Source organism: Rattus norvegicus, chromosome 7, assembly GCF_036323735.1.
Source record: "Rattus norvegicus strain BN/NHsdMcwi chromosome 7, GRCr8, whole genome shotgun sequence".
Lineage (NCBI taxonomy): Eukaryota > Metazoa > Chordata > Mammalia > Rodentia > Muridae > Rattus > Rattus norvegicus.
In genome coordinates, this window is record NC_086025.1 from 4,203,558 (window position 1) to 4,223,861 (window position 20,304).

The 20,304-nt window shown below is 36.4% G+C and overlaps 1 protein-coding gene across 1 annotated transcript; it reads left to right on the forward strand.

Annotated features, from left to right (window-relative positions):
* Positions 1 to 17,707: 17,707 nt before the first annotated feature.
* On the forward strand, positions 17,708 to 18,685 carry Or6c212 (olfactory receptor family 6 subfamily C member 212). Its single transcript, NM_001001370.1, has one exon. The coding sequence runs from the start codon at positions 17,708 to 17,710 to the stop codon at positions 18,683 to 18,685; it is 978 nt and encodes a 325-aa protein (NP_001001370.1).
* The last annotated feature ends 1,619 nt before the right edge of the window (positions 18,686 to 20,304 follow it).

Sequence of the window (20,304 nt, forward strand, 5' to 3'; positions counted from 1 at the left end):
TGCTTAGGATGAATTTGTGAAATGAATGAAGGAAATTAATATTAAAGTTGCCTTTGATGAGAAGCCTCTTTTTCTTTTTTTTTTTCCTGGATATAAATAAAAATGTGAAAACACAACCTCTGGGACAACACATAATTTTTATCCATTTTTAAAATCCCCTCACAAAGTCATAACCTTCATTATGATATTCTCATATACTCATGTAACTATTTGATTTTTCTAAAATTCTCCCCACACCTTTTCAACTCCCTCCCCAGTTCTGTTCCTTCCTATAGGTGGTCTCCCTTCTCCTTCCAAGACTCAAGTTGCCTAAAACCCTTTCCTTTTTAAATCCCTTCAGATCTCTTTCTACTGCTGACTCCTTTAACACATTCCAATGTGTTTGCAATTAAATCCAGTATCCATCTGTGGTTTTTTTCAGCCGGATTAGAGAAATTTGCCTTTCCTGCCCACACAATCAGGATCTCATGCTTTCTGTGTGACTTGAAGGATCTTTTGTTTTCTTATTTGGTCTTATTGGTATTCTCTCCTTCTTCACTTTTTTGACTGAGAGAACATAAAGTTAGGTATTTAGAGAGTTTGGAAGGATCAGAGAGGCGCTCAGAAGGAAAAACAACACAATCAAATCACTATAATTTGCAAGTTTTTAATTAAAAATAAAATTTCTAATTTTAAAAATTCCATATTTCCTTTATATATGGATTTCCAGACTGCAAATAATTTTGAGGTCTCCCAAGGTGTAATCTGCCCCCTGTACTGATTTGATGGAGAGGCCTATCTATGCAAAGGGTAGGGATTAGGATAGCTGTAGGGATAGGTTCTGTGTTATGTTTGGCAGCCGGGTTTGTGTTTGGTATTGGGTTTTACATAGGTGTAGTGGTCATATTCTGGGTTAGAGTACAGGTGGAGTTCACAGAACAGATAAATGCAAGTGTAAGGTTAAGTTTAAGGGCAAGGTAATGGTAGGGCTCAGGTTTAGATCTAGGTTTAGTTTTTAGGTCAGGGTTAGAGTTTGAATTAATGTTAGCTTTGGAATAACACTACCCTCTGCCAGCTTTTATATCTTTTTGATAATATGTAAATATAACTTCTCTTTTATCTTTATTAACTTGAGTATTTCTTTTATACATTTCGAGTATTATTCCCCTTCCCGGTTTCCAGGCCAACATCCCCATGACCCCTACACCTCCCCTTCTATATCGGCTTACCCTCCCCATCTTCCCCCATTACCACACTCCTCCCAACAATCAAGTTCACTGGGGGTTCGGTCTTGGCAGCACCAAGGGCTTCCCATTCCACTGGTGCTATTACTAGGTTATTCATTGCCACCTATGTGGTTGGAGCCAAGGGTCAGTCGTATAGTCTTTGGGTAGTGGCTTAGTACCTGGAAGCTCTGGTTGGTTGCCATTGTTGTTCATATGAGGTCCCGAGCCCCTTCAAGCTCTTCCAGACCTTTCTCTGATTCATTCAATGGGGGTCCCGATCTCAGTTCAGTGGATTGCTGCTGGCATTCGACTATGTATTTGCTGTATTCTGGTTGTGTCTCTCAGGAGAGATCTATATCCGGTTCCTGTCAGCCTGAACTTCATTGTTCATCCATATTATCTAATTGGGTGGCTGTATATGTATGGGCCACATGTGGGGCAGGCTCTGAATGGGTTTTCCTTCTTCCACTCTTCTAAACTTTGCCTCCCTATTCCCAGCCAAGGGTTTTCTTGTTCCCCTTTAAAGAAGGAGTGAAACATTTGCATTTTGGTCATCCTTCCTGAGTTTAATGTGTTCTGTGCATCTAGGGTAATTCAAGCATTTGGGCTAATAGCCACTTATCAATCAGTGCATACCATGCGTGTTTTTCTGTGATTGGGTTACCTCACTCAGGATATTTTCCAGTTCCATCCATTTGCCTAAGAATTCCATACAGTTATTGTTGTTGACAGTTGAATAATATTCCATTGTGTAGATGTACCACATTTTCTGTATCCATTCCTCTGTCGAAGGGCATCTGGGTTCTTTCCACCTTCTGGCTATTATAAATAAGGCTGCTATGAACATAGTGGAACATGTATCTTTGTTATATGTTGGGGGCACCTTTGGGTATATGCCCAAGAGAGGTATAGCTGGGTCCTCAGGTAGTTCAAGGTTCAATTTTCTGAGTAACCTACAGACTGATTTCCAGAAGTATTGTACAGGTTTGTAGTCCCACCACCAATGGAGGAGTGTTCTTCTTTCTCCACATCCTCGCCAGCATTTGCTGTCACCTGAGTTTTTTTTATCTTAGCCATTCTCACTGGTGTGAGGTGAAATCTCAGGGTTGTTTTGATTTGCATTTCCCTTATGACTAAAGATGTTGAACATTTCTTTAGGTGTTTCTCGGCCATACAGCATTCCTCAGCTGTGAATTCTTTGTTTAGCTCTGAACCCCACTTTTGAATAGGACTATTTGTCTCCCTGCGGTCTATCTTTTTGAGTTCTTTGTATATTTTGGACATAAGCCCTCCATCTGTTGTAGGATTGGTAAAGATCTTTTCCCAATCTGTTGGTTGCCTTTTTGTCCTAACAACAGTGTCCTTTGCCTTGCAGAAGCTTTGCAGTTTTATAAGATCCCATTGTTGATTCTTGATCTTAGAGCATAGGCCATTGGTGTTTTATTCAGGAAATTTTCTCCAGTACCTATGTGATCGTGATGCTTCCTCACATTTTCTTCTATTAGTTTGAGTGTATCTGGTTTGATGTGAAGGTCCTTGATCCACTTGGACTTAAGCTTTGTACAGGGTGATAAGCATGGATCAATCTGCATTTGTCTACATCCTGACCAATTTGAACCAGCTCCATTTGCTGAAAATGCTATCTATTTCCATTGGATGGTTTTGAGTCCTTTGTCAAAATCAAGTGACCATATGTGTTTGGGTTCATTTCTGGGTCTTCAATTCTATTCCACTGGTCTATCTGTCTGTCTCTGTACCATTACCATGCAGTTTTTATCACCATTGCTGTGTAATATTGCTTGAGTTCAGGGACTGTGATTCCACCAGAAGTCCCTTTATTGTTGAGGATTGTTTTAGCTATCCTGGGTTTTTCGTCATTCCAGATGAATTTGCAAATTGTTCTGTCTGACCCCCTGAAGAATTGGATTGGTATTTTGATGGGAATTGCATTGACTCTGTAGATCACTTTTGGTAAAATGTCCATTTTTACTATGGTAATTGTGAGGAGCTGTCTGAGGAGCTGTCCTCACAGATGTGAGGAGCTGTCCGAGGAGCTGTCCTCACATATGTGAGGAGCTGTCCTCACATACTCTATTACAAGATGTCACCGGCATCCGGCAGAACACACCTAGTAAAAAGGGCAATACGCAGGCGCCTGGTAACTTGCCTACTCAAAGGGACATGTACGCTTTGGTACGTCATCTGGCATAATTGGCAGCGACCAGTCAGAGAGTGACACGTCCTAGGCGAGGATAGTTTCCTATATAAGGGACGGTTATTCCTCACTCGGCGTCTCCGCATTGTAAGCTTATGCTCTCCCTCTCAAGACGCATTAAAGCTTTTCTGCAGTAGGATCCTGTGTGTGCCGCGTCGTTCCTGCTGGTGAGACTTAGCGCGGGACAGGTAATCCTGCCAATCCAAGAGCACGGGAGATCTTTCTATCTTCTGAGGTCTTCTTCAATTTCTTTCTTCAGGGGCTTGATGTTCTTATCATACAGATCTTTTACTTGCTTGGTTAAAGTCACACTGAGGTATTTTATATTATTTGGGACTATTATGAAGGGTGTCGTTTCTCTAATTTCTTTCTCAGCTTGTTTCTCTTTTGTGTAGAGGAAGGCTACTGACTTATTTGAGTTAATTTTATAGCCAGCCACTTTGCTGAAGGTGTTTATCAGGTTTAGTAGGTCTCTGGTGGAACTTTTGGGATCACTTAAATATACTATCACATCACCTGCAAATAATGATATTTTGACTTCTTCTTTTCCAATCCATATCCCCTTGATCTCCTTTTGTTGTCTGATTGCCCTGGCTAGAACTTCAAGAACTATATTGAATAAGTAGGGAGAGAGTGGGCAGCCTTGTCTAGTCCCTGATTTTAGTGGGATTGCTTCAAGTTTCTCTACATTTAGTTTAATATTAGCTACTGGTTTGATGTATATGGCTTTTACTATATTTAGCTATCTACCTTGCATTCCTATTCTTTCCAGGACTTTTATTATGAAGGGGTGTTGAATTTTGTCAAATGCTTTCTCAGCATCTAATGAAATAGTCATGTGATTTTGTGTTTTCAGTTTGTTTATATAATGGATTATGTTGATGGTTTTTCATATATTAAACCATCCTTGCATGCCTGGGATGAAGACTACTTGATCATGGTGAATGATTGTTTTGAAGTGCTCCTGGATTCGGTTTGACAGAATTTTATTGTGTATTTTTGCATCGATATTCATAAGGGAAATTTGACTGAAGTTCTTTCTTTGTTTGGTCTTTGTGCGGTTTAGGTAAAAGAGTAATTGTGGCTTCATAGAAGGAATTCGGTAGTGCTCCATCTGTTTCAACTTTCTGGAATAGTTTGGATAGTATTGGTATGAGGTCTTCTACGAAGGTCTGATAGAATTCAGCACTGAACCTGTCTGGACCTGGGCTCTTTTTGGTTGGGAGACCTTTAATGTCTGCTTCTATTTCGTTAGGAGTTATGGGGTTGTTTAAATGGTGTATCTGTTCCTGATTTAACTTCACAGACTGGTACCTGTCTAGGAAATTGTCCATTTCCTGCAGATCTTCAAGTTTTGTTTAATATAGGCTTTTGTAGTAGGGTGTGATGATGTTTTGAATTTCCTCTCATTCTGTAGTTATGTCTCCCTTTTCACTTCTGATTTTTTAGTTTGTTCACCCTCTCTCTGTCCTCTCATCAGTTTGGCTAAGGGATTATCTCTCTTGTTGACTTTCTCAAAAAACCAACTGTTGATTCTTTCTATGGTCCTTTTTTCCCCCACTTGGTTGATTTCAGCTTTGAGTTTGATTATTTCCTTCCTTCTACTCCTCCTTTGCTTCTTTTTCTTCTAGAGCTTTTTGGTGTGCTGTCAAGCTGCTGACATATGCTCTCTCCTGTTTCTTTCTGGAGGCACTCAGAGCTATGAGTTTTCCTCTTGGCAGAGCTTTCATTGTGTCCCATAAGTTTGGGTATGTTGTACCTTCATTTTCATTAAATTCTAAGAAGTCTTTGATTTCTTTCTTTATTTCTTCCTTGACCAGGTTATCATTGAGTAGAGCATTTTCAACTTCCATGTAGATGTGGGCATTCTTCCCTAATTGTTATTGAAGCCCAGCTGTAGCCCGTGGTGGTCTGATAGGACACATGGTTTATTTCTAACTTCCTTTATCGGTTGAAGCCTCTTTTATGACCAATTTTATGGTCAATTTTGGAGAAAGTACCATGAGGAGCGGAGAAGAAGGTATATCCTTTTGCTTTAGGATAGAATGTTCTATAAATATCCGTTAAGTCCATTTGGCTCATGACTTTTCTTAGTCTGTCTACGTCTCTGTTTAATTTCTGTTTCCATGACCTGTCCATTGATAAGAGTGGGGTATTGAAATCTCCTACTATTATTGTGTGAGGTGCAGTGTGTTTTGAGCTTTAATAAGGTCTCTTTTATGTATGTAGTTGCCCTTGTATTTGGAGCATAGATATTTAGGACTGAGAGTTTACCTCGGTGGATTTTTCCTTTGATGAACATGAAGTGTCCTTCCTTATCTTTTTTGATGACTTTTAGTTGAAAATTTATTTTATTTGATATTAGAATGGCTACTCCAGCTTGATTCTTCAGACCATTTGCTTGGAAAATGTTTTCCAGCCTTTCCCTCTGAGGTAGTGTCTGTCTTTGTCTCTGAGGTTTGTTTCCTGTAGGCAGCAGAATGCAGGGTCCTCATTGCATATCCAGTTTGTTAATCTATATCTTTTCATTGGAGAGTTGAGACCATTGATGTTGAGAGGTATTAAGGAATAGTGATTATTGTTTCCTGTTTAGTCATATTTGGATGTAAGATTATGTTTTTGTGCTTTTCTTCTCTTTGTTTTGTTGCCAAAATGATTAGTTTCTTGCTTTTTTAGGGTGTAGCTTGCCTCCTTACGTTGGGCTTTACCATTTATTATCCGTTGTAGCGCTGGATTTGTAGAAAGATATTAATTTTTTTGTCATAGAATATCTTGGTTTCACTATCTATGCTATTTGATAGTTTTGCAGGATACAGTAAACTGGTCTGGCATTTGTGTTCTCTCAGAGTCTTAATGACATCTTTCCAGGATCTTCTGGCTTTCATAGTCTGGTGTGTTTCTGATAGGTCTACTTTTATATGTTACTTGACATGTTCCCTTACTGTTTTAATATTCTTTCTTTATTTTGTGCATTTGGTGTTCTGACTATTTTGTGATGGGAATAGTTTCTTTTGTGGTCTAATCTATTTGGAGTTCTGTAGGCTTCTTGTATGTTTATCTGCATCTCTTTCTTTAGGTTAGGGAAGTTTTCTATGATTTTGTTGAAGATATTTACTGGTCCTTTGAGCTGGGAGTCTTCACTCTCTTCTATACCTATTATCCTTAGGTTTGATCTTCTCATTGAGTCCTGGATTTCCTGTATGTTTTGGACCAGTAGCTTTTTCCACTTTACATTATCTTTGACAGTTGTGTTGATGATTTCTATGGAATCTTCTGCTCCTGAGATTCTCTCTTCTATCTCTTGTATTCTGTTTGTGATGCTTGTGACTACAGTTCCTTGTATCTTCCTTTTGTTTTCTATATCCAGGGTTGTTTCCCTGTGTCCTTTCTTTATTGCTTCTATTTCCATTTTTAACTCCTTCACCTCTTTGATTATGTTTTCCTGGAATTCTTTCTGGGATTTTTGTGATTCCTCTCTATAGGCTTCTGCTTGTTTATTTATGTTTTCCTGCATTGCTCTAAGGGAGTTCTTCATGTCTTTCTTAAATTCCTCCAGCATCATGTTCAAATGTGATTTTAAATCTAGGTCATGCTTTTCTGGTGTGTTTGGATATTCAGTGTTTGCTTTGGTGGGGGAATTGGGCTCCGATGATGCCATGTAGTCTTGGTTTCTGTTGCTTGGGTTCCTGTGCTTGCCTCTAGCCATCATGTTTTCTCTGGTGTTACTTTGTTCTGCTAATTCTGACAGTGGCTAAACTGTCCTCTAGGACTGTGTGTCAGGAATGCTGTAGACCTGTTTTCCTGTTTTCTTTCAGCCAGTTATGGGAACAGAGTGTTCTGCTTTTGGGCATGTAGTCTTTCCTGTCCACTGGTCTTCAGCTGTTTCTGTGGTCCTTTTCCTAAGTCCACCAGGCAGGTCGTGTGGAGCAGACAAGTTGGTCTTACCTGTGGTCTCACAGCTCAAGTTGCTTGTTGGTGCTGGTTTTTAGCTCTCAGTGAGGGCAGCAACCAGGAGGGTCTGTGTCAACTTTTCCTCAAGCCCCGGTGCACCGGGGTCCCAGATGGCATTAGGTTTTTTTCTTCTGGAGTCATAAATGTGGGCTCTCCTGGCTTCCCAGGCATGTCTGCCCCTCTGAAGATTTAGCTCTCCCTCCTGTGGGATTTGGGTGCAGAGAAATGTTGACCGATTCCCTTCAGGTCTGAGCAGTATCTGGACTGCAGGGGGTCTGCCGTAAGAGTGCCCCTATCTTCCGGTTCCCAGAGACTGTATACAGTTTCTTCTTGGGCCAGGGATGTGGGCAGTGGTGGGCAGTTTTGTTGGTCTCTTCCGCTCTGCAGTCTCAGGAGTGCCCACCTGTCCGGGTGGTGAGCTCTATTTCCCAAGGGGTTTGGGCATAAATATAACTTCTAGTATCCTGATGTAACTGTCATCTCAGAGTCTTACTGCTGAATAAGCTTACTCTTCCTAGTTTTTTTTTTTTTTTTTTTTTTCTGAACTCTGACTAGTTCAACTTAGCTCTTCTGGTTCAAACTCCTCTCTGAGCTGATCGATTCATCATGGTTTTCTAGCTTCTCACTGAATTATTCTGTTTAAGAATTACTCTTTTAACTGACTCCGGTAATTTTTTCTAATTTCTGGCTACTTCTTCTTCTTCAGATTCAACTGCTTCTGCTGACCTGCACTGAACTGTGTGATCACACAAACAAACATAACTCACTGCATAATTGTACTCACTGCACTGACTTCCACTGACTAAACAGAAGTCAGCTGAGCTACATGTGCTGGTCATAGTTTCTCTTCCCTGTGCTGTTTTTGAGATAGTTAGGTATATCCTATGTCTAACTCATCCTATAAAATATTTCTCTGATTTATCATTTTGTCTGTCCCTAAATTAGATATGACTTTCAAACATGGCTGCATTCTTCTACAACTAATTTTACCAGAAAGAGTGTGCTAAGAGTTTTTCTGTATTTCAGCCCTAGGACTTAAAAGTCTGCAGTGTGTTTGTATTCCATCAGTATCACGCAGACATAGTTCTTTGGATATGATTCCTTGCCAGAGCAGTGGTATTGCTAGGTTAAATTTTCTCGCCCCAATAGGTTAGAGTTTTTGTTTAAGGTACTCAAAAGTAAAAGAAAAATATCAATACTTAGATAAGTGTTAAAAGGAGAAATATTGAAACGTCAGCACCTTTATCTTTTTATAATGCCCCTTCATGGGAGTAGAGCAAGTCTACTACACAGGATCCCACTCCTTAATTCTCATTTTCTTTTAAAGTCGTTTATGAAATAATCCTTAGAAGAAAACAAAGCTCTGGGAGGACACATTTCAATACAATTGCTGACTCATTTCACATATTTTATATTTCATATTATAATTTAATCATTTCCACCATCCCTTTCCTTTTTCCAAATCTTCCCATGTACCTAAGCCCCTTGCTTTTAAATGTGATGGCCTCTGTTCCTTTAATTGATGTTGGAGGAGGGCACTGTGTGCATGTGTGTACATCCACATGTGTATAAATAAATATAATTATTAATCTGTATGATATAATGTGAATGTATGTTCTCAGAGCTGATCTTTTCTATTGAATAAGCAAGGGATGTGCTCTTTCCTGAGGCAGGCTATTGTTCTCTCAGCATTTTAGCAGAAAAAAATCAGGAGGGGGAATGTTAAATATATTACAGCAGCAGACAATGTTCACTCTCCTTTTGAAAAGATGATAGGTATGGAGTCGGAAAACTGCTGACAACGTTTAATATCTGGGCTAGAAACCTGCTTGAGCATAATATTAGGGGGGTGGTGGTGGTGATTTTCCATAATGTTTGAGTGTGGCTAATAATTGTAGCACAAATGTAAATGGTTCTCAAACCCTGAAAATCTACTGTGGATTGGATGTCAGATTAGCTTGTCACCCCAGATAAAAAGAACAAGTCTCTTCTCCACATCCCAATATTAAATTATACACAAAACCCACCTCTGAAAAGTCTGCAAGAGAAGCGCTAGGGGAAATAGATGTTAAAAAAAACAGCTTACCACCTGCTCTTCCTCATTTAGGAGGAAGGTCGTAAGTGTTGGCATGCAGTTAAATGTAGCTTCTGTAAAAACACCTCAAGCTACAGAATCAGAAGTTACAATTCATACTTCTACCATTGAAGATGTCTAAGTAGAGAAAGTGTCAAAAATGTTAACTTTATTTTCATTTTGTCCAGAGTTTGCTTCTATCATATAGGAGCATTTGAATTTCAAGCCACTATAAATACTCAAATTCATAAAATGCAGGTATAATAATCCAAACCTATCTGAAGCTCTCGTTTAATGGCTACAGCACACAGGCTGTAATTGAAATGGAATGAGTCATAAGGAAAGTATAACATAACTGTTAACTACATTTTATAAAAGACACAAGAAATATATAAAGGCAGAGTCGCACTCATCCACACATTCAGGAATCTCATAAAACACTAAACAGAGATCCCTAATATATATAAAAAGGAACTGTGCAATTAAAAGTCATATGTGTGTATATATATATATATATATATATATATATGTATATATATATATGTGTGTGTGTGTGTGTGTGTGTGTGTGTGTGTGTGTGTGTGTGTGTGTGTGTGTGTGGAAAAAGGAGAAAAAGAACAAACAAAGCCCCAACAGATAATTATGGGACATAAAATCTCGAAAAAATGTTTGCTTATTTTCTGTCAGCCACCTACTACAGGGCATGGGACCTACCCTTAAAAGTAATGAATTTTCCCAGTGAGACTGTCCTGGAGAAAACTAAATTTTCATTTGCAATTGATTAACAGCCGGAGGCAGCTTCATGGTTAGGGTGGGAACTTGTATACCTTTCTCCTTTAGGCTCTAGGACCCTTTCTGGTGTATAGTCATGCAAGTCCCGTGCTTGCCCCCTCACTCCCTGTGCATTCATATGTTACTAGATCCTGCTGTGTTTAGATGCCATTGTTTACGTGTTGTACATAACCTCTGGTTCTTCCTCTTCTTCTTCTGCTTCTTCTTCCTTCCACTCCTTCTGCTTCTTCCAGAGGGTTCACTGAGTCCTGATTAAAGGGATTTGATTGATACAATCTGTTTTGGGACTGAATGTTCTGAGATCTCTCACTGTGCATAATCTCTGGGTGTGGGTCTCTGTATTCATTCCTATGTATTATAGAAATATGCTTCTCTGTTTATGGCTAAGCAAAGCACTGCCCTGACAAAGCAGTAACCTACTATAAGGAAAAATACTTTTACCCGCTACAAATGCACTAGAAGTCTAACATCCTAATAACCATGCCCCCTAAAAAACTGACTGTCAAAAAATAATTCAATTAAAAAGTGGTATAAATCTCAGTGAGCCCTGCTCAGTTGATTCAGTTTACCATGTCTTCCATCACCTCATATTTCTACAAACATCCCTCCTCTTTTTCCTCAGGGTTCCCTTAGCTCTGAGGGAGAGGAACCAATCCAGTTATCCAGTTTGACTCTCTCTGCATAATGTCTGACTTTGAGTCTCTGCACCTATTCTTATATGCTGCCAGAGGAAGCCTCTCTGATGAAAACTGAACAAGGATAGCAGAATATCATTGGTAATCATGTCTTTAATATTTTTTGACAGTGGTGTTTGGTTATACCATGTCTCTGGATGATCTAGCCATTAAGGGGAATGCATAGGTCTGCAGCAGTTCCTCTGCATAAATGTTTTAGCTGTTAGCTTGATATTTTTGGGACTCCTAAAAGTGGGAGCCAGTGTGCCTCTGGCTTTTTTGCCTGCTCTTGGAATTCTTTTCCTCCTATTAAAATACCTTGTTAATCCTCAATATGAGGACACTTTGCCTTGTCTTATTATATACCTGTTTGTCATGTTTGGTTGTTGTTTGGGGGGGGCCTACTCTTTTCTTAAAAGAAATAGAGAGGGAGTGAATCTTGGGGAAATGGAAGGTGGGGAGGAGCCTGGCAGAGTGGAAGATGGGAAACTGGTCTGGGATGTATTGCACTACAGAATAATAAATAAATAAATAAATAAATAAATAAATAAATAAATTCAAAACTAAATAAATGGTATACAAATATAGAGAATTTTCAAAAGGGAAACTCAAATGGCTGAGAAACACAAAAAATGTTCAACATTTCTACCCATTGGGGGAATGCAAAACATAACTACTTAGAGATTTCACCTTACATTCATCATAATACCCAAGATCAATAGAACAAATGATAGCTATGCTAGTGATGATATAGAGTAAGGGGAATACTCCATTGTTGGTGGGAGTGAAAGTGTATACAGATACTATGGAAGTCAGTGTAGAGCCGCCTCAGAGAGCTGGGAATAAATGTACCTCCAGACAATTTTGAGCATACACCTAAATGACACTCCATCATATACAAGGACACTTACTTAACCATGGTCATTATTGCTCTATTTATAATAGACAAAAGCTGAAACCAAACTCTATGTTTACCAACAGAAGAAATTGATAAATAGTACTACCTTTATATAATGGAATATTACTCAGCTTATTTAAAGTAAAGGTCACCTGAAAGTCATCATTCATATGTGTGTGTGTGTGTGTGTGTGTGTGTGTGTATAATGTGCATATAATTATATAATATAGTATCAGATATATCAATGAGTATAAAGTAATTTCTATGTTTTGGGCCATAGCCTCAGGACATTAGCAATTGCATCAGGTTGTATTGGGAAATGATCCCAAGCCACAACCAATAGCTTAGTCCCTAGCTCACCATTCCACTTCACTCTCAGATGCACTATATCTAGGTAATGCAAGCAACTTTCCCTGACAAACCATAAAAACAGCTGTAACCTTCTTATCTGTGAGTATGGGAGAAATATTTAGAGTGTAGTTGGGGATTATACTGACTTGGTAAAATGGCAATTGTAGATTATACTCCAAGAATCATGATCTCATGATCCCGAGGTAGGTAACTAGGTTTCCAAAGCCAGGTATGATTGAATTTAATGGGCTTTCTGAGTCTGAGTTACCTCATTTTGTATAATATATATTCCAGTTTCATTAATTTCCATACAAATTTCATACTTTTCATTTTCTTTGTGCATGAATAAAATTTCACTTCGTGTACATTTCACATTGTCACTAGCTGTTTATCAGCTGGCTAACAATTAGGATGATTTCTAGGTATTACAAATATAACAACAGTGAATATTGATTTGCAAGTATCTCTGTGATAGCCTTTTAGTATATAGCCAGGAATGCTATCTATGGTTCATGTTATAGCTCAATGCTTAGCTCTTTGAGATATCACAACTCTGAGATGCTATGGAGGGCTTTGTATTTAATTTAATATGATTTATTAATAATTCCAGCAGGTATGAACCTCACCAGTGCTCTCTGCATCCTTGCTATTATTCATTATTTCTTTCCTTGATAATTGACACTCTACTGATGTAAGCTAGAATATCAAAATTCTCTCATTTTGAATTTCTCTGTTGGCAAAAGTCATTGATAACCTTTCGATATGTTAATAAATTTATATTTCTGCTTGTTTTAATTCTCTTTAAAATCATAAATCATTTTGTGGGTTATTTAGTTTCTTAAGGTCTATATTTTTAGCTCTTTTGTACATGTTAGATATTGGAGTTTATTGGGACACGTTACTGCCAAAGATTGTGTGTCATTTGGTGAACTCCCTTTTAATTCTGTTAGATTTTTTTTTCTGTACAGAAGCTTTTCTGTTTTATAATGTTACAACTATGAATTTGGGGGCTTATTGCATAAGAAACTAGAGCCCTATTTAGAACATCCTTACCTACGCCTATGTCTTCTAACGTTCTCTATACATTCCCCTCTTGCTGTGACTCAATATTGTATCATTTATTCATAGAGGTAGCTTTATCAATTTTTATCCTTGGTATATCAGAATATTTTTATAACAGTGCAAAATAAAGTCTTATATTAGAAAACTAATGTAGGTAAGGATCTAGGGGAAAAGAAACCCTGATACATTACTGGTATGAATGGTAATTAGTATATTCCTATGGAAATCAGAAGTCAATATAGAAGCATCCCAAACAACGACAAATAAAATAATTATGCTTACCAGATAAACCATTGTAAAGTGTATACCGAAGGAAATCAGGAAATATACAAGGAATGACAGAATATTTGAACACTATTCAGAGTATTACATTATGGATAGGACTTATGTGACTTCCAACAAACAAATATATTGAGAAAATATAAATATATGTATATGTGCATATATGTGTGTATATAGATATATTTGCACTATATACACACATACCCAGAAAGGAGTAATTTATTGTAAAAATCAAATAAAATAAGAAGAAACTAATGTTATCTCAGAAAAACAAGCTGGTGCTGAGCATATCAATACATTAAGACATACTTTAAGGACATGTCAAATATTTTCTCATATGTGGAACACAGGAAAAATTATATGAAAATAAAGAGAAGTGAGTCTACAAGCCAAGATTAAACAGGGTATTTGGAAGATGTAGCTTAAATTTAATTGGCCTACAGCAGGGTATCTTTACCCATTTAATATTGTCACTTATTATATCACAGTAAAAATATTCTAAAGGTGTGTTTGTGATAAATAATCAAACATTAATCTGTAACAGATTCTCTACAAGCATAGATTTCAAAATAAAATGTTTGTGTATATATTTTTTAGTACTGTAGAATGTACTTTGTATCATGGATGCAGAGGCAGAGATTCTCCATCACGTCAGAGGCAGTGTATTTTCATATTGTGCTGCCTGTAACACTTAGTCAGGTTTCCAATACTTAAGACAAGTGAGTTGTGTGTATTAAGTGATAGAAATGGTAATTTCATTCACCTTCCAACCAACAATAAATTAGTCAAAAAGGTTATCTCTAAAACAACATGAAAGACAGCTACATATTTCAAGTTAGAATGAGGTAAGTAGAGATGATCTCTCCACATTCATTATTTACCGGGATGCTGGCTGAAAGGCGGAAGTGCACATTTACCAGAACACACATACACAACTGAGGAAGATTTTGACATACAGAGAAATAATGGCAAGTGATTAGAAGTCAGATGCAAACTTTTTTAACATTAGAGAATATTTTAATTCTTATGTGATATTCTTCATGGCCAATATAACTACATACAGTTTTATTTCTTGGCCTGTGAGTAAAATAATCTCACAGTGTGATTTGTGTTTTTATCCTATGCTGTGAAAAGGTATGGTCTATACAATTGTTGAAGCATAATAAATCAGTAGTTTCAAATGAGAATATTCTAAGGTATGATATAATTAGAGATTTCCATCAAACTTGTCAATTGCACAGATTTTTATAAATGAAACCATTATATTATATATTGTTATAAAAATATCAATATGTCTTGAAGAATATTTGAGCCACTATCAACATTGTTTTACAATGTTTTATGTTTATATCAGAGTTTAGAGTTGAATAAATGCCAGGATGCTGAATATTTTACAAACCAAACTTGGTTTGGTATATTAGACTTCTTTATCTCAGGCACACTAGAGTGTCCTGTCTCAGTCTTCAGTTCCTTTAGAAATACTTTATCAGTACAAATGCTCACAAAGCTTCTTCTATAAATTCCCATAAATGATAAAGGTGAAGACATTTATCTCTGAATAACTTTTGATTCTTCATATTTTTATTTTTGTATTTGTACTGTTTTCTACAGAATAACATATACTTCACAGTTGCAAATAACTTTATTTTATCATCAGATAAGAATACATGATCTTATATATCCTCTACTTTAAATGGCTTATATTATTTTATTATTAAAAAATGACATGGTAATTTTTTTCCTAAAGAGAGCCTTTAAACTTTATGAAAAGAGGTTCCACAAAGTAAATTCTAATTAAAATATGGATAAAGTCTTCCATAAAAGCTTTCAGAAAGTATTTTTAGAAAATAATTTATAAGACAGAATATTTTAAAACTAAGTCTTCTGAAATCAGGATTTCCTAGTTAGATATCTTATGCACAGCATACATCTTTGCTTTGATCTTACTTGGTAACATAATATGAATAATAAATAAATAATCTGTAGACCAATATATAAATAATATTTTATAGAAAGAAGATTATTGCTGTGTTAATATTCTAACAGTAAAATGTATATTATCAACAATTTGCTTAGACTTTACTATGTGCTATCACATATTATGTGCTAAACATTGCTAGATTCTTAGTGTTATTTTTCATTCTGATCATGCTCACTTGAAAAATCATCCATGAAATTGTATGTACATTAGAAAATAAGCATTGCCCATATCATTAATTTCATAAATGTTCTTTCCTAGTTTAATATTTTTCTTTGAATTCCTTCACACAAAAAGGAAAAGTAAGCCTTTTAGGCTTTCATGATCATTTATCTTTCTCTTCCCTTTGTGTTTCCTTTAATATGCTACAAAATATATTTCCCTATATTATAATAATCTGCTATACATCTAGTACTAGTACATACTACCTGTGTTTAAATATTCATATTTTAAAATATGAATGAGAATGTGAAAAAAATGTTATATTGCCCTCAATGGAAACATCACAAAACTTTTTGTAATGAAAATATATTGAAGAGGAAGTAATACTGGGATGTCACCAAAGGTACACCACTTGGAACTCTTATAAGAAATAAAATTGAATTGACCCATTTGTTACATGGAAATATTTGGAAGACATTAATGTGATTTACAAAAATTCACTACAAATCTGTAAGTTTTGGCTTTGTTAGAATGATTAAAATTGGCCCAATAAGCAAATTCTAGACACTGACATGGACAAAGATACATAATAAATTCCAAATACATGCTATCATTTGTGTGTCCATTCAATTCTACTTTGCAAAATAATTAGGAGGAAATTACAAGGTATCTTAGTTCCTATGCCTTTGACAAAAATTTGTGAACTTTCAAACTTTAAGTATATTAATATAATTATTCACTAGAAAATTCTGATAGTTATAGAATTATAAAGTATGGTTTAATACTGCATCAAGATAGTGTAGAAATATAAAGTATTAGGGAGTTGGTTTGGGTGTTTGTTTGGTAGAGTTTTTGTTTGTTCTGGTTTGTTTTTTCATCCCAAATGTGATTTCCCCTACCTCCTCCTCTATTCTCAATCCCTCTCTGTTACCTCTCCTTTCCGCACTCCCATTCCCTCCTCCTCCATTTCTCTTCATAAAAGGGCAGGCTTCCCATGGATATCAGCCAACAATGTCATATCAAGGTACAGAAGAGTAGCCTCCTCCTTTCCTATTAATGCTGGACAAGGCAACCCAACAGGAGGGAAAGGTCCCAAAGGCAGGCAACGGAGACAACCCATTCTCCCATTGCTGTAAGTTCCACAAAGAGACAAAGCTACATAACTGTAACATATGTGCAGAAGGCCTATGCCCACCAATCCCATGCATGCCCACTGGTTGGTGGTCTTTCACTAAGAACCTCTCTGAGCCAAGATTGACTCTGTAGGTTTATAACATTCTTTCTAGAAAATGTATGAGCTTTGTATATTTACTTGAAATATTCGATTTCTATTGATAGTTTAAATGTTAGTTATTAGTCTTTCTATAAACATCTTTCCCCTCTCTCACTTGTCATGACTCTGAGGACATGACTGGGAAATCATACTAAAACAAAACATAAATACAAAGCAAAACAAAAAAAAACAACAAAACAGACCTTATGTTAGAAAGTCGAATTGTTGATTCAGTTGGAAACTTGTGTGTTTTTTCATGTTACCCAGTCATTATCTAAGCACATAACTCAAATCATCATCATACTAACCCTTCCAGAATCTCAATGTTGCCATTTATTAAAATTCTTTTTTGTTTTCATTCTTTATAAATTTTATATGTGTGTATTCCTAAATTATAAGTTTTATGAATACTGGGACTATACGGACTTATCTAATATAACCCTCAAATTTTAAATATCACTTGAATAGTCTAATGAAATAAAGCATAGGAAAAATTGGCAAAGGTTAACAGTAATGAAAATAAAAACTTATATTCCAAGTGACCAACATTCAATTTGTAAATACACAATTATACTCAAATCTTTACAATAATGGAAATGATTATTCTTTAAACTTACTAGTGATATGCCAGAAAAGATCATGGGTAAACATAGGTAAAAGATACTTTTTAAAAATATATTGACATCGGTTGAACTAACTAAGAAATTTTCTATGATGAAAAGGAAACAAGTTTTAACATTTGTACCTTTTCTAAAGTTTGTTTTTGTAGACTTGTTAGAATAAAAAAGGAATGAAGAACCAGTCAGTAGAGATTGTATTCATTTTGCTGGGACTGACAGATGACCCTCAGCTACAAATTCTGATCTTCCTGTTTATGTTTTTCAATTACATCTTGAGCCTGATGGGGAATTTAATGATTATCTTTCTCACCCTGCTGGATCTTCGCCTCAAGATTCCAATGTACTTCTTTCTGCAGAATTTCTCCTTCTTGGAAATGGCATTCACATCTTCTTGCACTCCACGTTTCTTGATGAGCATTCTTACTGGAGACAAAACAATTTCCTATGGTGCTTGTTTAACTCAGTTATTCTTCTTCTTTCTATTGCTAATTACAGAGTTCTACTTCCTGGCTGCCATGTCCCATGATCGCTATGTAGCCATCTGTAGACCACTGCATTACCCCTTAATCATGAACAGCAAAGTGTGCCATTTACTGGTCCTCAGCTCCTGGGTGACTGGGTTTTTATCCATCTTTCCCCCACTGATGTTGGGACTCACACTGGATTTCTGTGCTTCCAAGCTGATAGATCACTTCTTGTGTGACACATCATCTGTCCTGCAGCTGTCTTGCACAGACACACGTTTCATAGAATGGATGGCATTTGTCATAGCTGTCATGACACTTGTCATCACCTTGATCTTAGTGATTCTCTCCTACACACTCATCATCAAAACTATCCTATATTTCCCTTCAGCTCAACAGCAAAGAAAGGCCTTTTCCACCTGCTCTTCACATATGGTTGTTGTCTCTATTACTTATGGGAGTTGTATCTTCATGTGCATGAAAACATCAGCCAAGGAGAGGGTGACCTTAAATAAAGGTGTAGCTGTGCTCAACACCTCTGTTACCCCTTTGCTAAACCCTTTCATTTATACCCTAAGGAACCAGCAGGTAAAGGATGCTTTCAAGCAGGTGCTTCGCAGATTGTATTATTCTCAAAACAGTGAATTAAAATTTAGGCCTAAAAAGCATGCTGTTGGACCATGATTTTTAAAAAAGATAACTAATATCAGTTATATCCATGATGGACTATTGTATTCCTATCTTTTACTCCTTAGATCGTAATGAGTATTCTAATTACTTTATGTTCATCTCCAGAATTGATCTCAATCACTAGGAGAAAAATGCTTCTTCGGTTCATAACATGTTCTTTTGTCCTTGCTCAGAAATCTCTCTTTGTGATAGATTTATTTACTACATGTATTGTACAAGTAAATACTGTTAGAAATTCTGAATTAATTCTATGTTCATAGCTAATTGCTAAGCAATTTACTTGCATTGTTAAAAATAGAGACAAGCAGAGAGTATGAAATTAATCTAGAATGTGATGAACATTGTCATGGAAATTCCCTAAGAAATCTGAGTTGATCTGAACATTAAATTAGTCTTGTCTAAGGAAGAAGCCACATAATGAAGCTATTGGTATGAATAAAGAAAATACATGTTGAAGGGTACTGTGATGAGACATATGAAGCCTCAAATGGAATAAGATGTTTCCCTCTAGATTTATAATCATTTAGAATTAGTTGCCAGAATAATTAGATCATTTGCTCAATAGTGTCAATGCACAATCACACAGCTTGGTTGTCAAAGGAAATTAAAGGTATTTATTCTAGTGCTAAAATTCAGTGACTCTGACAGAGAAACATATTTACGTGACTTGCTGTTCCATATTTCAATTGGAAACACTCTTATGAAGTTAAGACATTCAGAGCATTTTCATAAAGAAGCAACTGATCTGTCAATAGATTCCAGAGCATTTTTCCATGGCTCTTGAATTTTAATTATTCTTATTCTTTTAACAAAAATAGAAAATTATCTCATATAATATGTACTGTTTAGTTTCCCTCTACTCCTCCCAGTTCGTAACCATACCCACTCCTGCCATTCTGGTCTACCTTGTTTCCTTTTCTCATTAGAAAACCAAAAGGCTTCCATGGGCAAATAATAAAATAATATAAGATAAACGAAAATTAAGCCACTGTTATGTGTCAAAACAAACAGAAGAGAAAGAACCAAGAAAAGATACAAGAAACAAACACAGATGCAGAGATCTACTTGTTTGAACATTCCTGAATCCCATTAAAACACTAAGTTGGAAGCCATATGTAAACAATTTTTTTCTATTAGTCACAGGATTTGTTTCTGACACAGAAGTTGGCAAGGAGTGCTGTTCATGGGGCTAAGCTAGGAATTAAAGGAGTTAGCATCTGTATCCTTAATATTCCAGTTTCCTCATGGCACTAAGGTTCTAATTAGTGTATCGTCCCTAAGACACACAGCTTCTTCCCAGAAATTCTTGTTGACGGTAAAAGTAGTTTGACTTCATGCCTTGATGCTAATTACTCTTATTTCTTCATAGAAGAAATGAAAATAATTTGTAGAAAATTGTAAACACATGATACTTTTATAATTCTGATTGGAGAAATTTTCATTTGTAAATTGAAATACTTTGAGCAATCAGCTTCAATCAATCTTCATCAAATTAATGATGCACCTTGTCACGTGCCTAATGTCCCGCCAGTAAGAACGACGCGCGGCAACAGGATTCTTCTGCGAGCAAGCCTTTACTGTGTTACAGCTCTTCTTAGTGTTACAGCTCTTCT

Coding starts and splice junctions, on each gene's coding strand:
- Or6c212 (NM_001001370.1), top strand. CDS start 17,708: ATGAAGAACCAGTCAGTAGAGATTGTATTCATTTTGCTGGGACTGACA.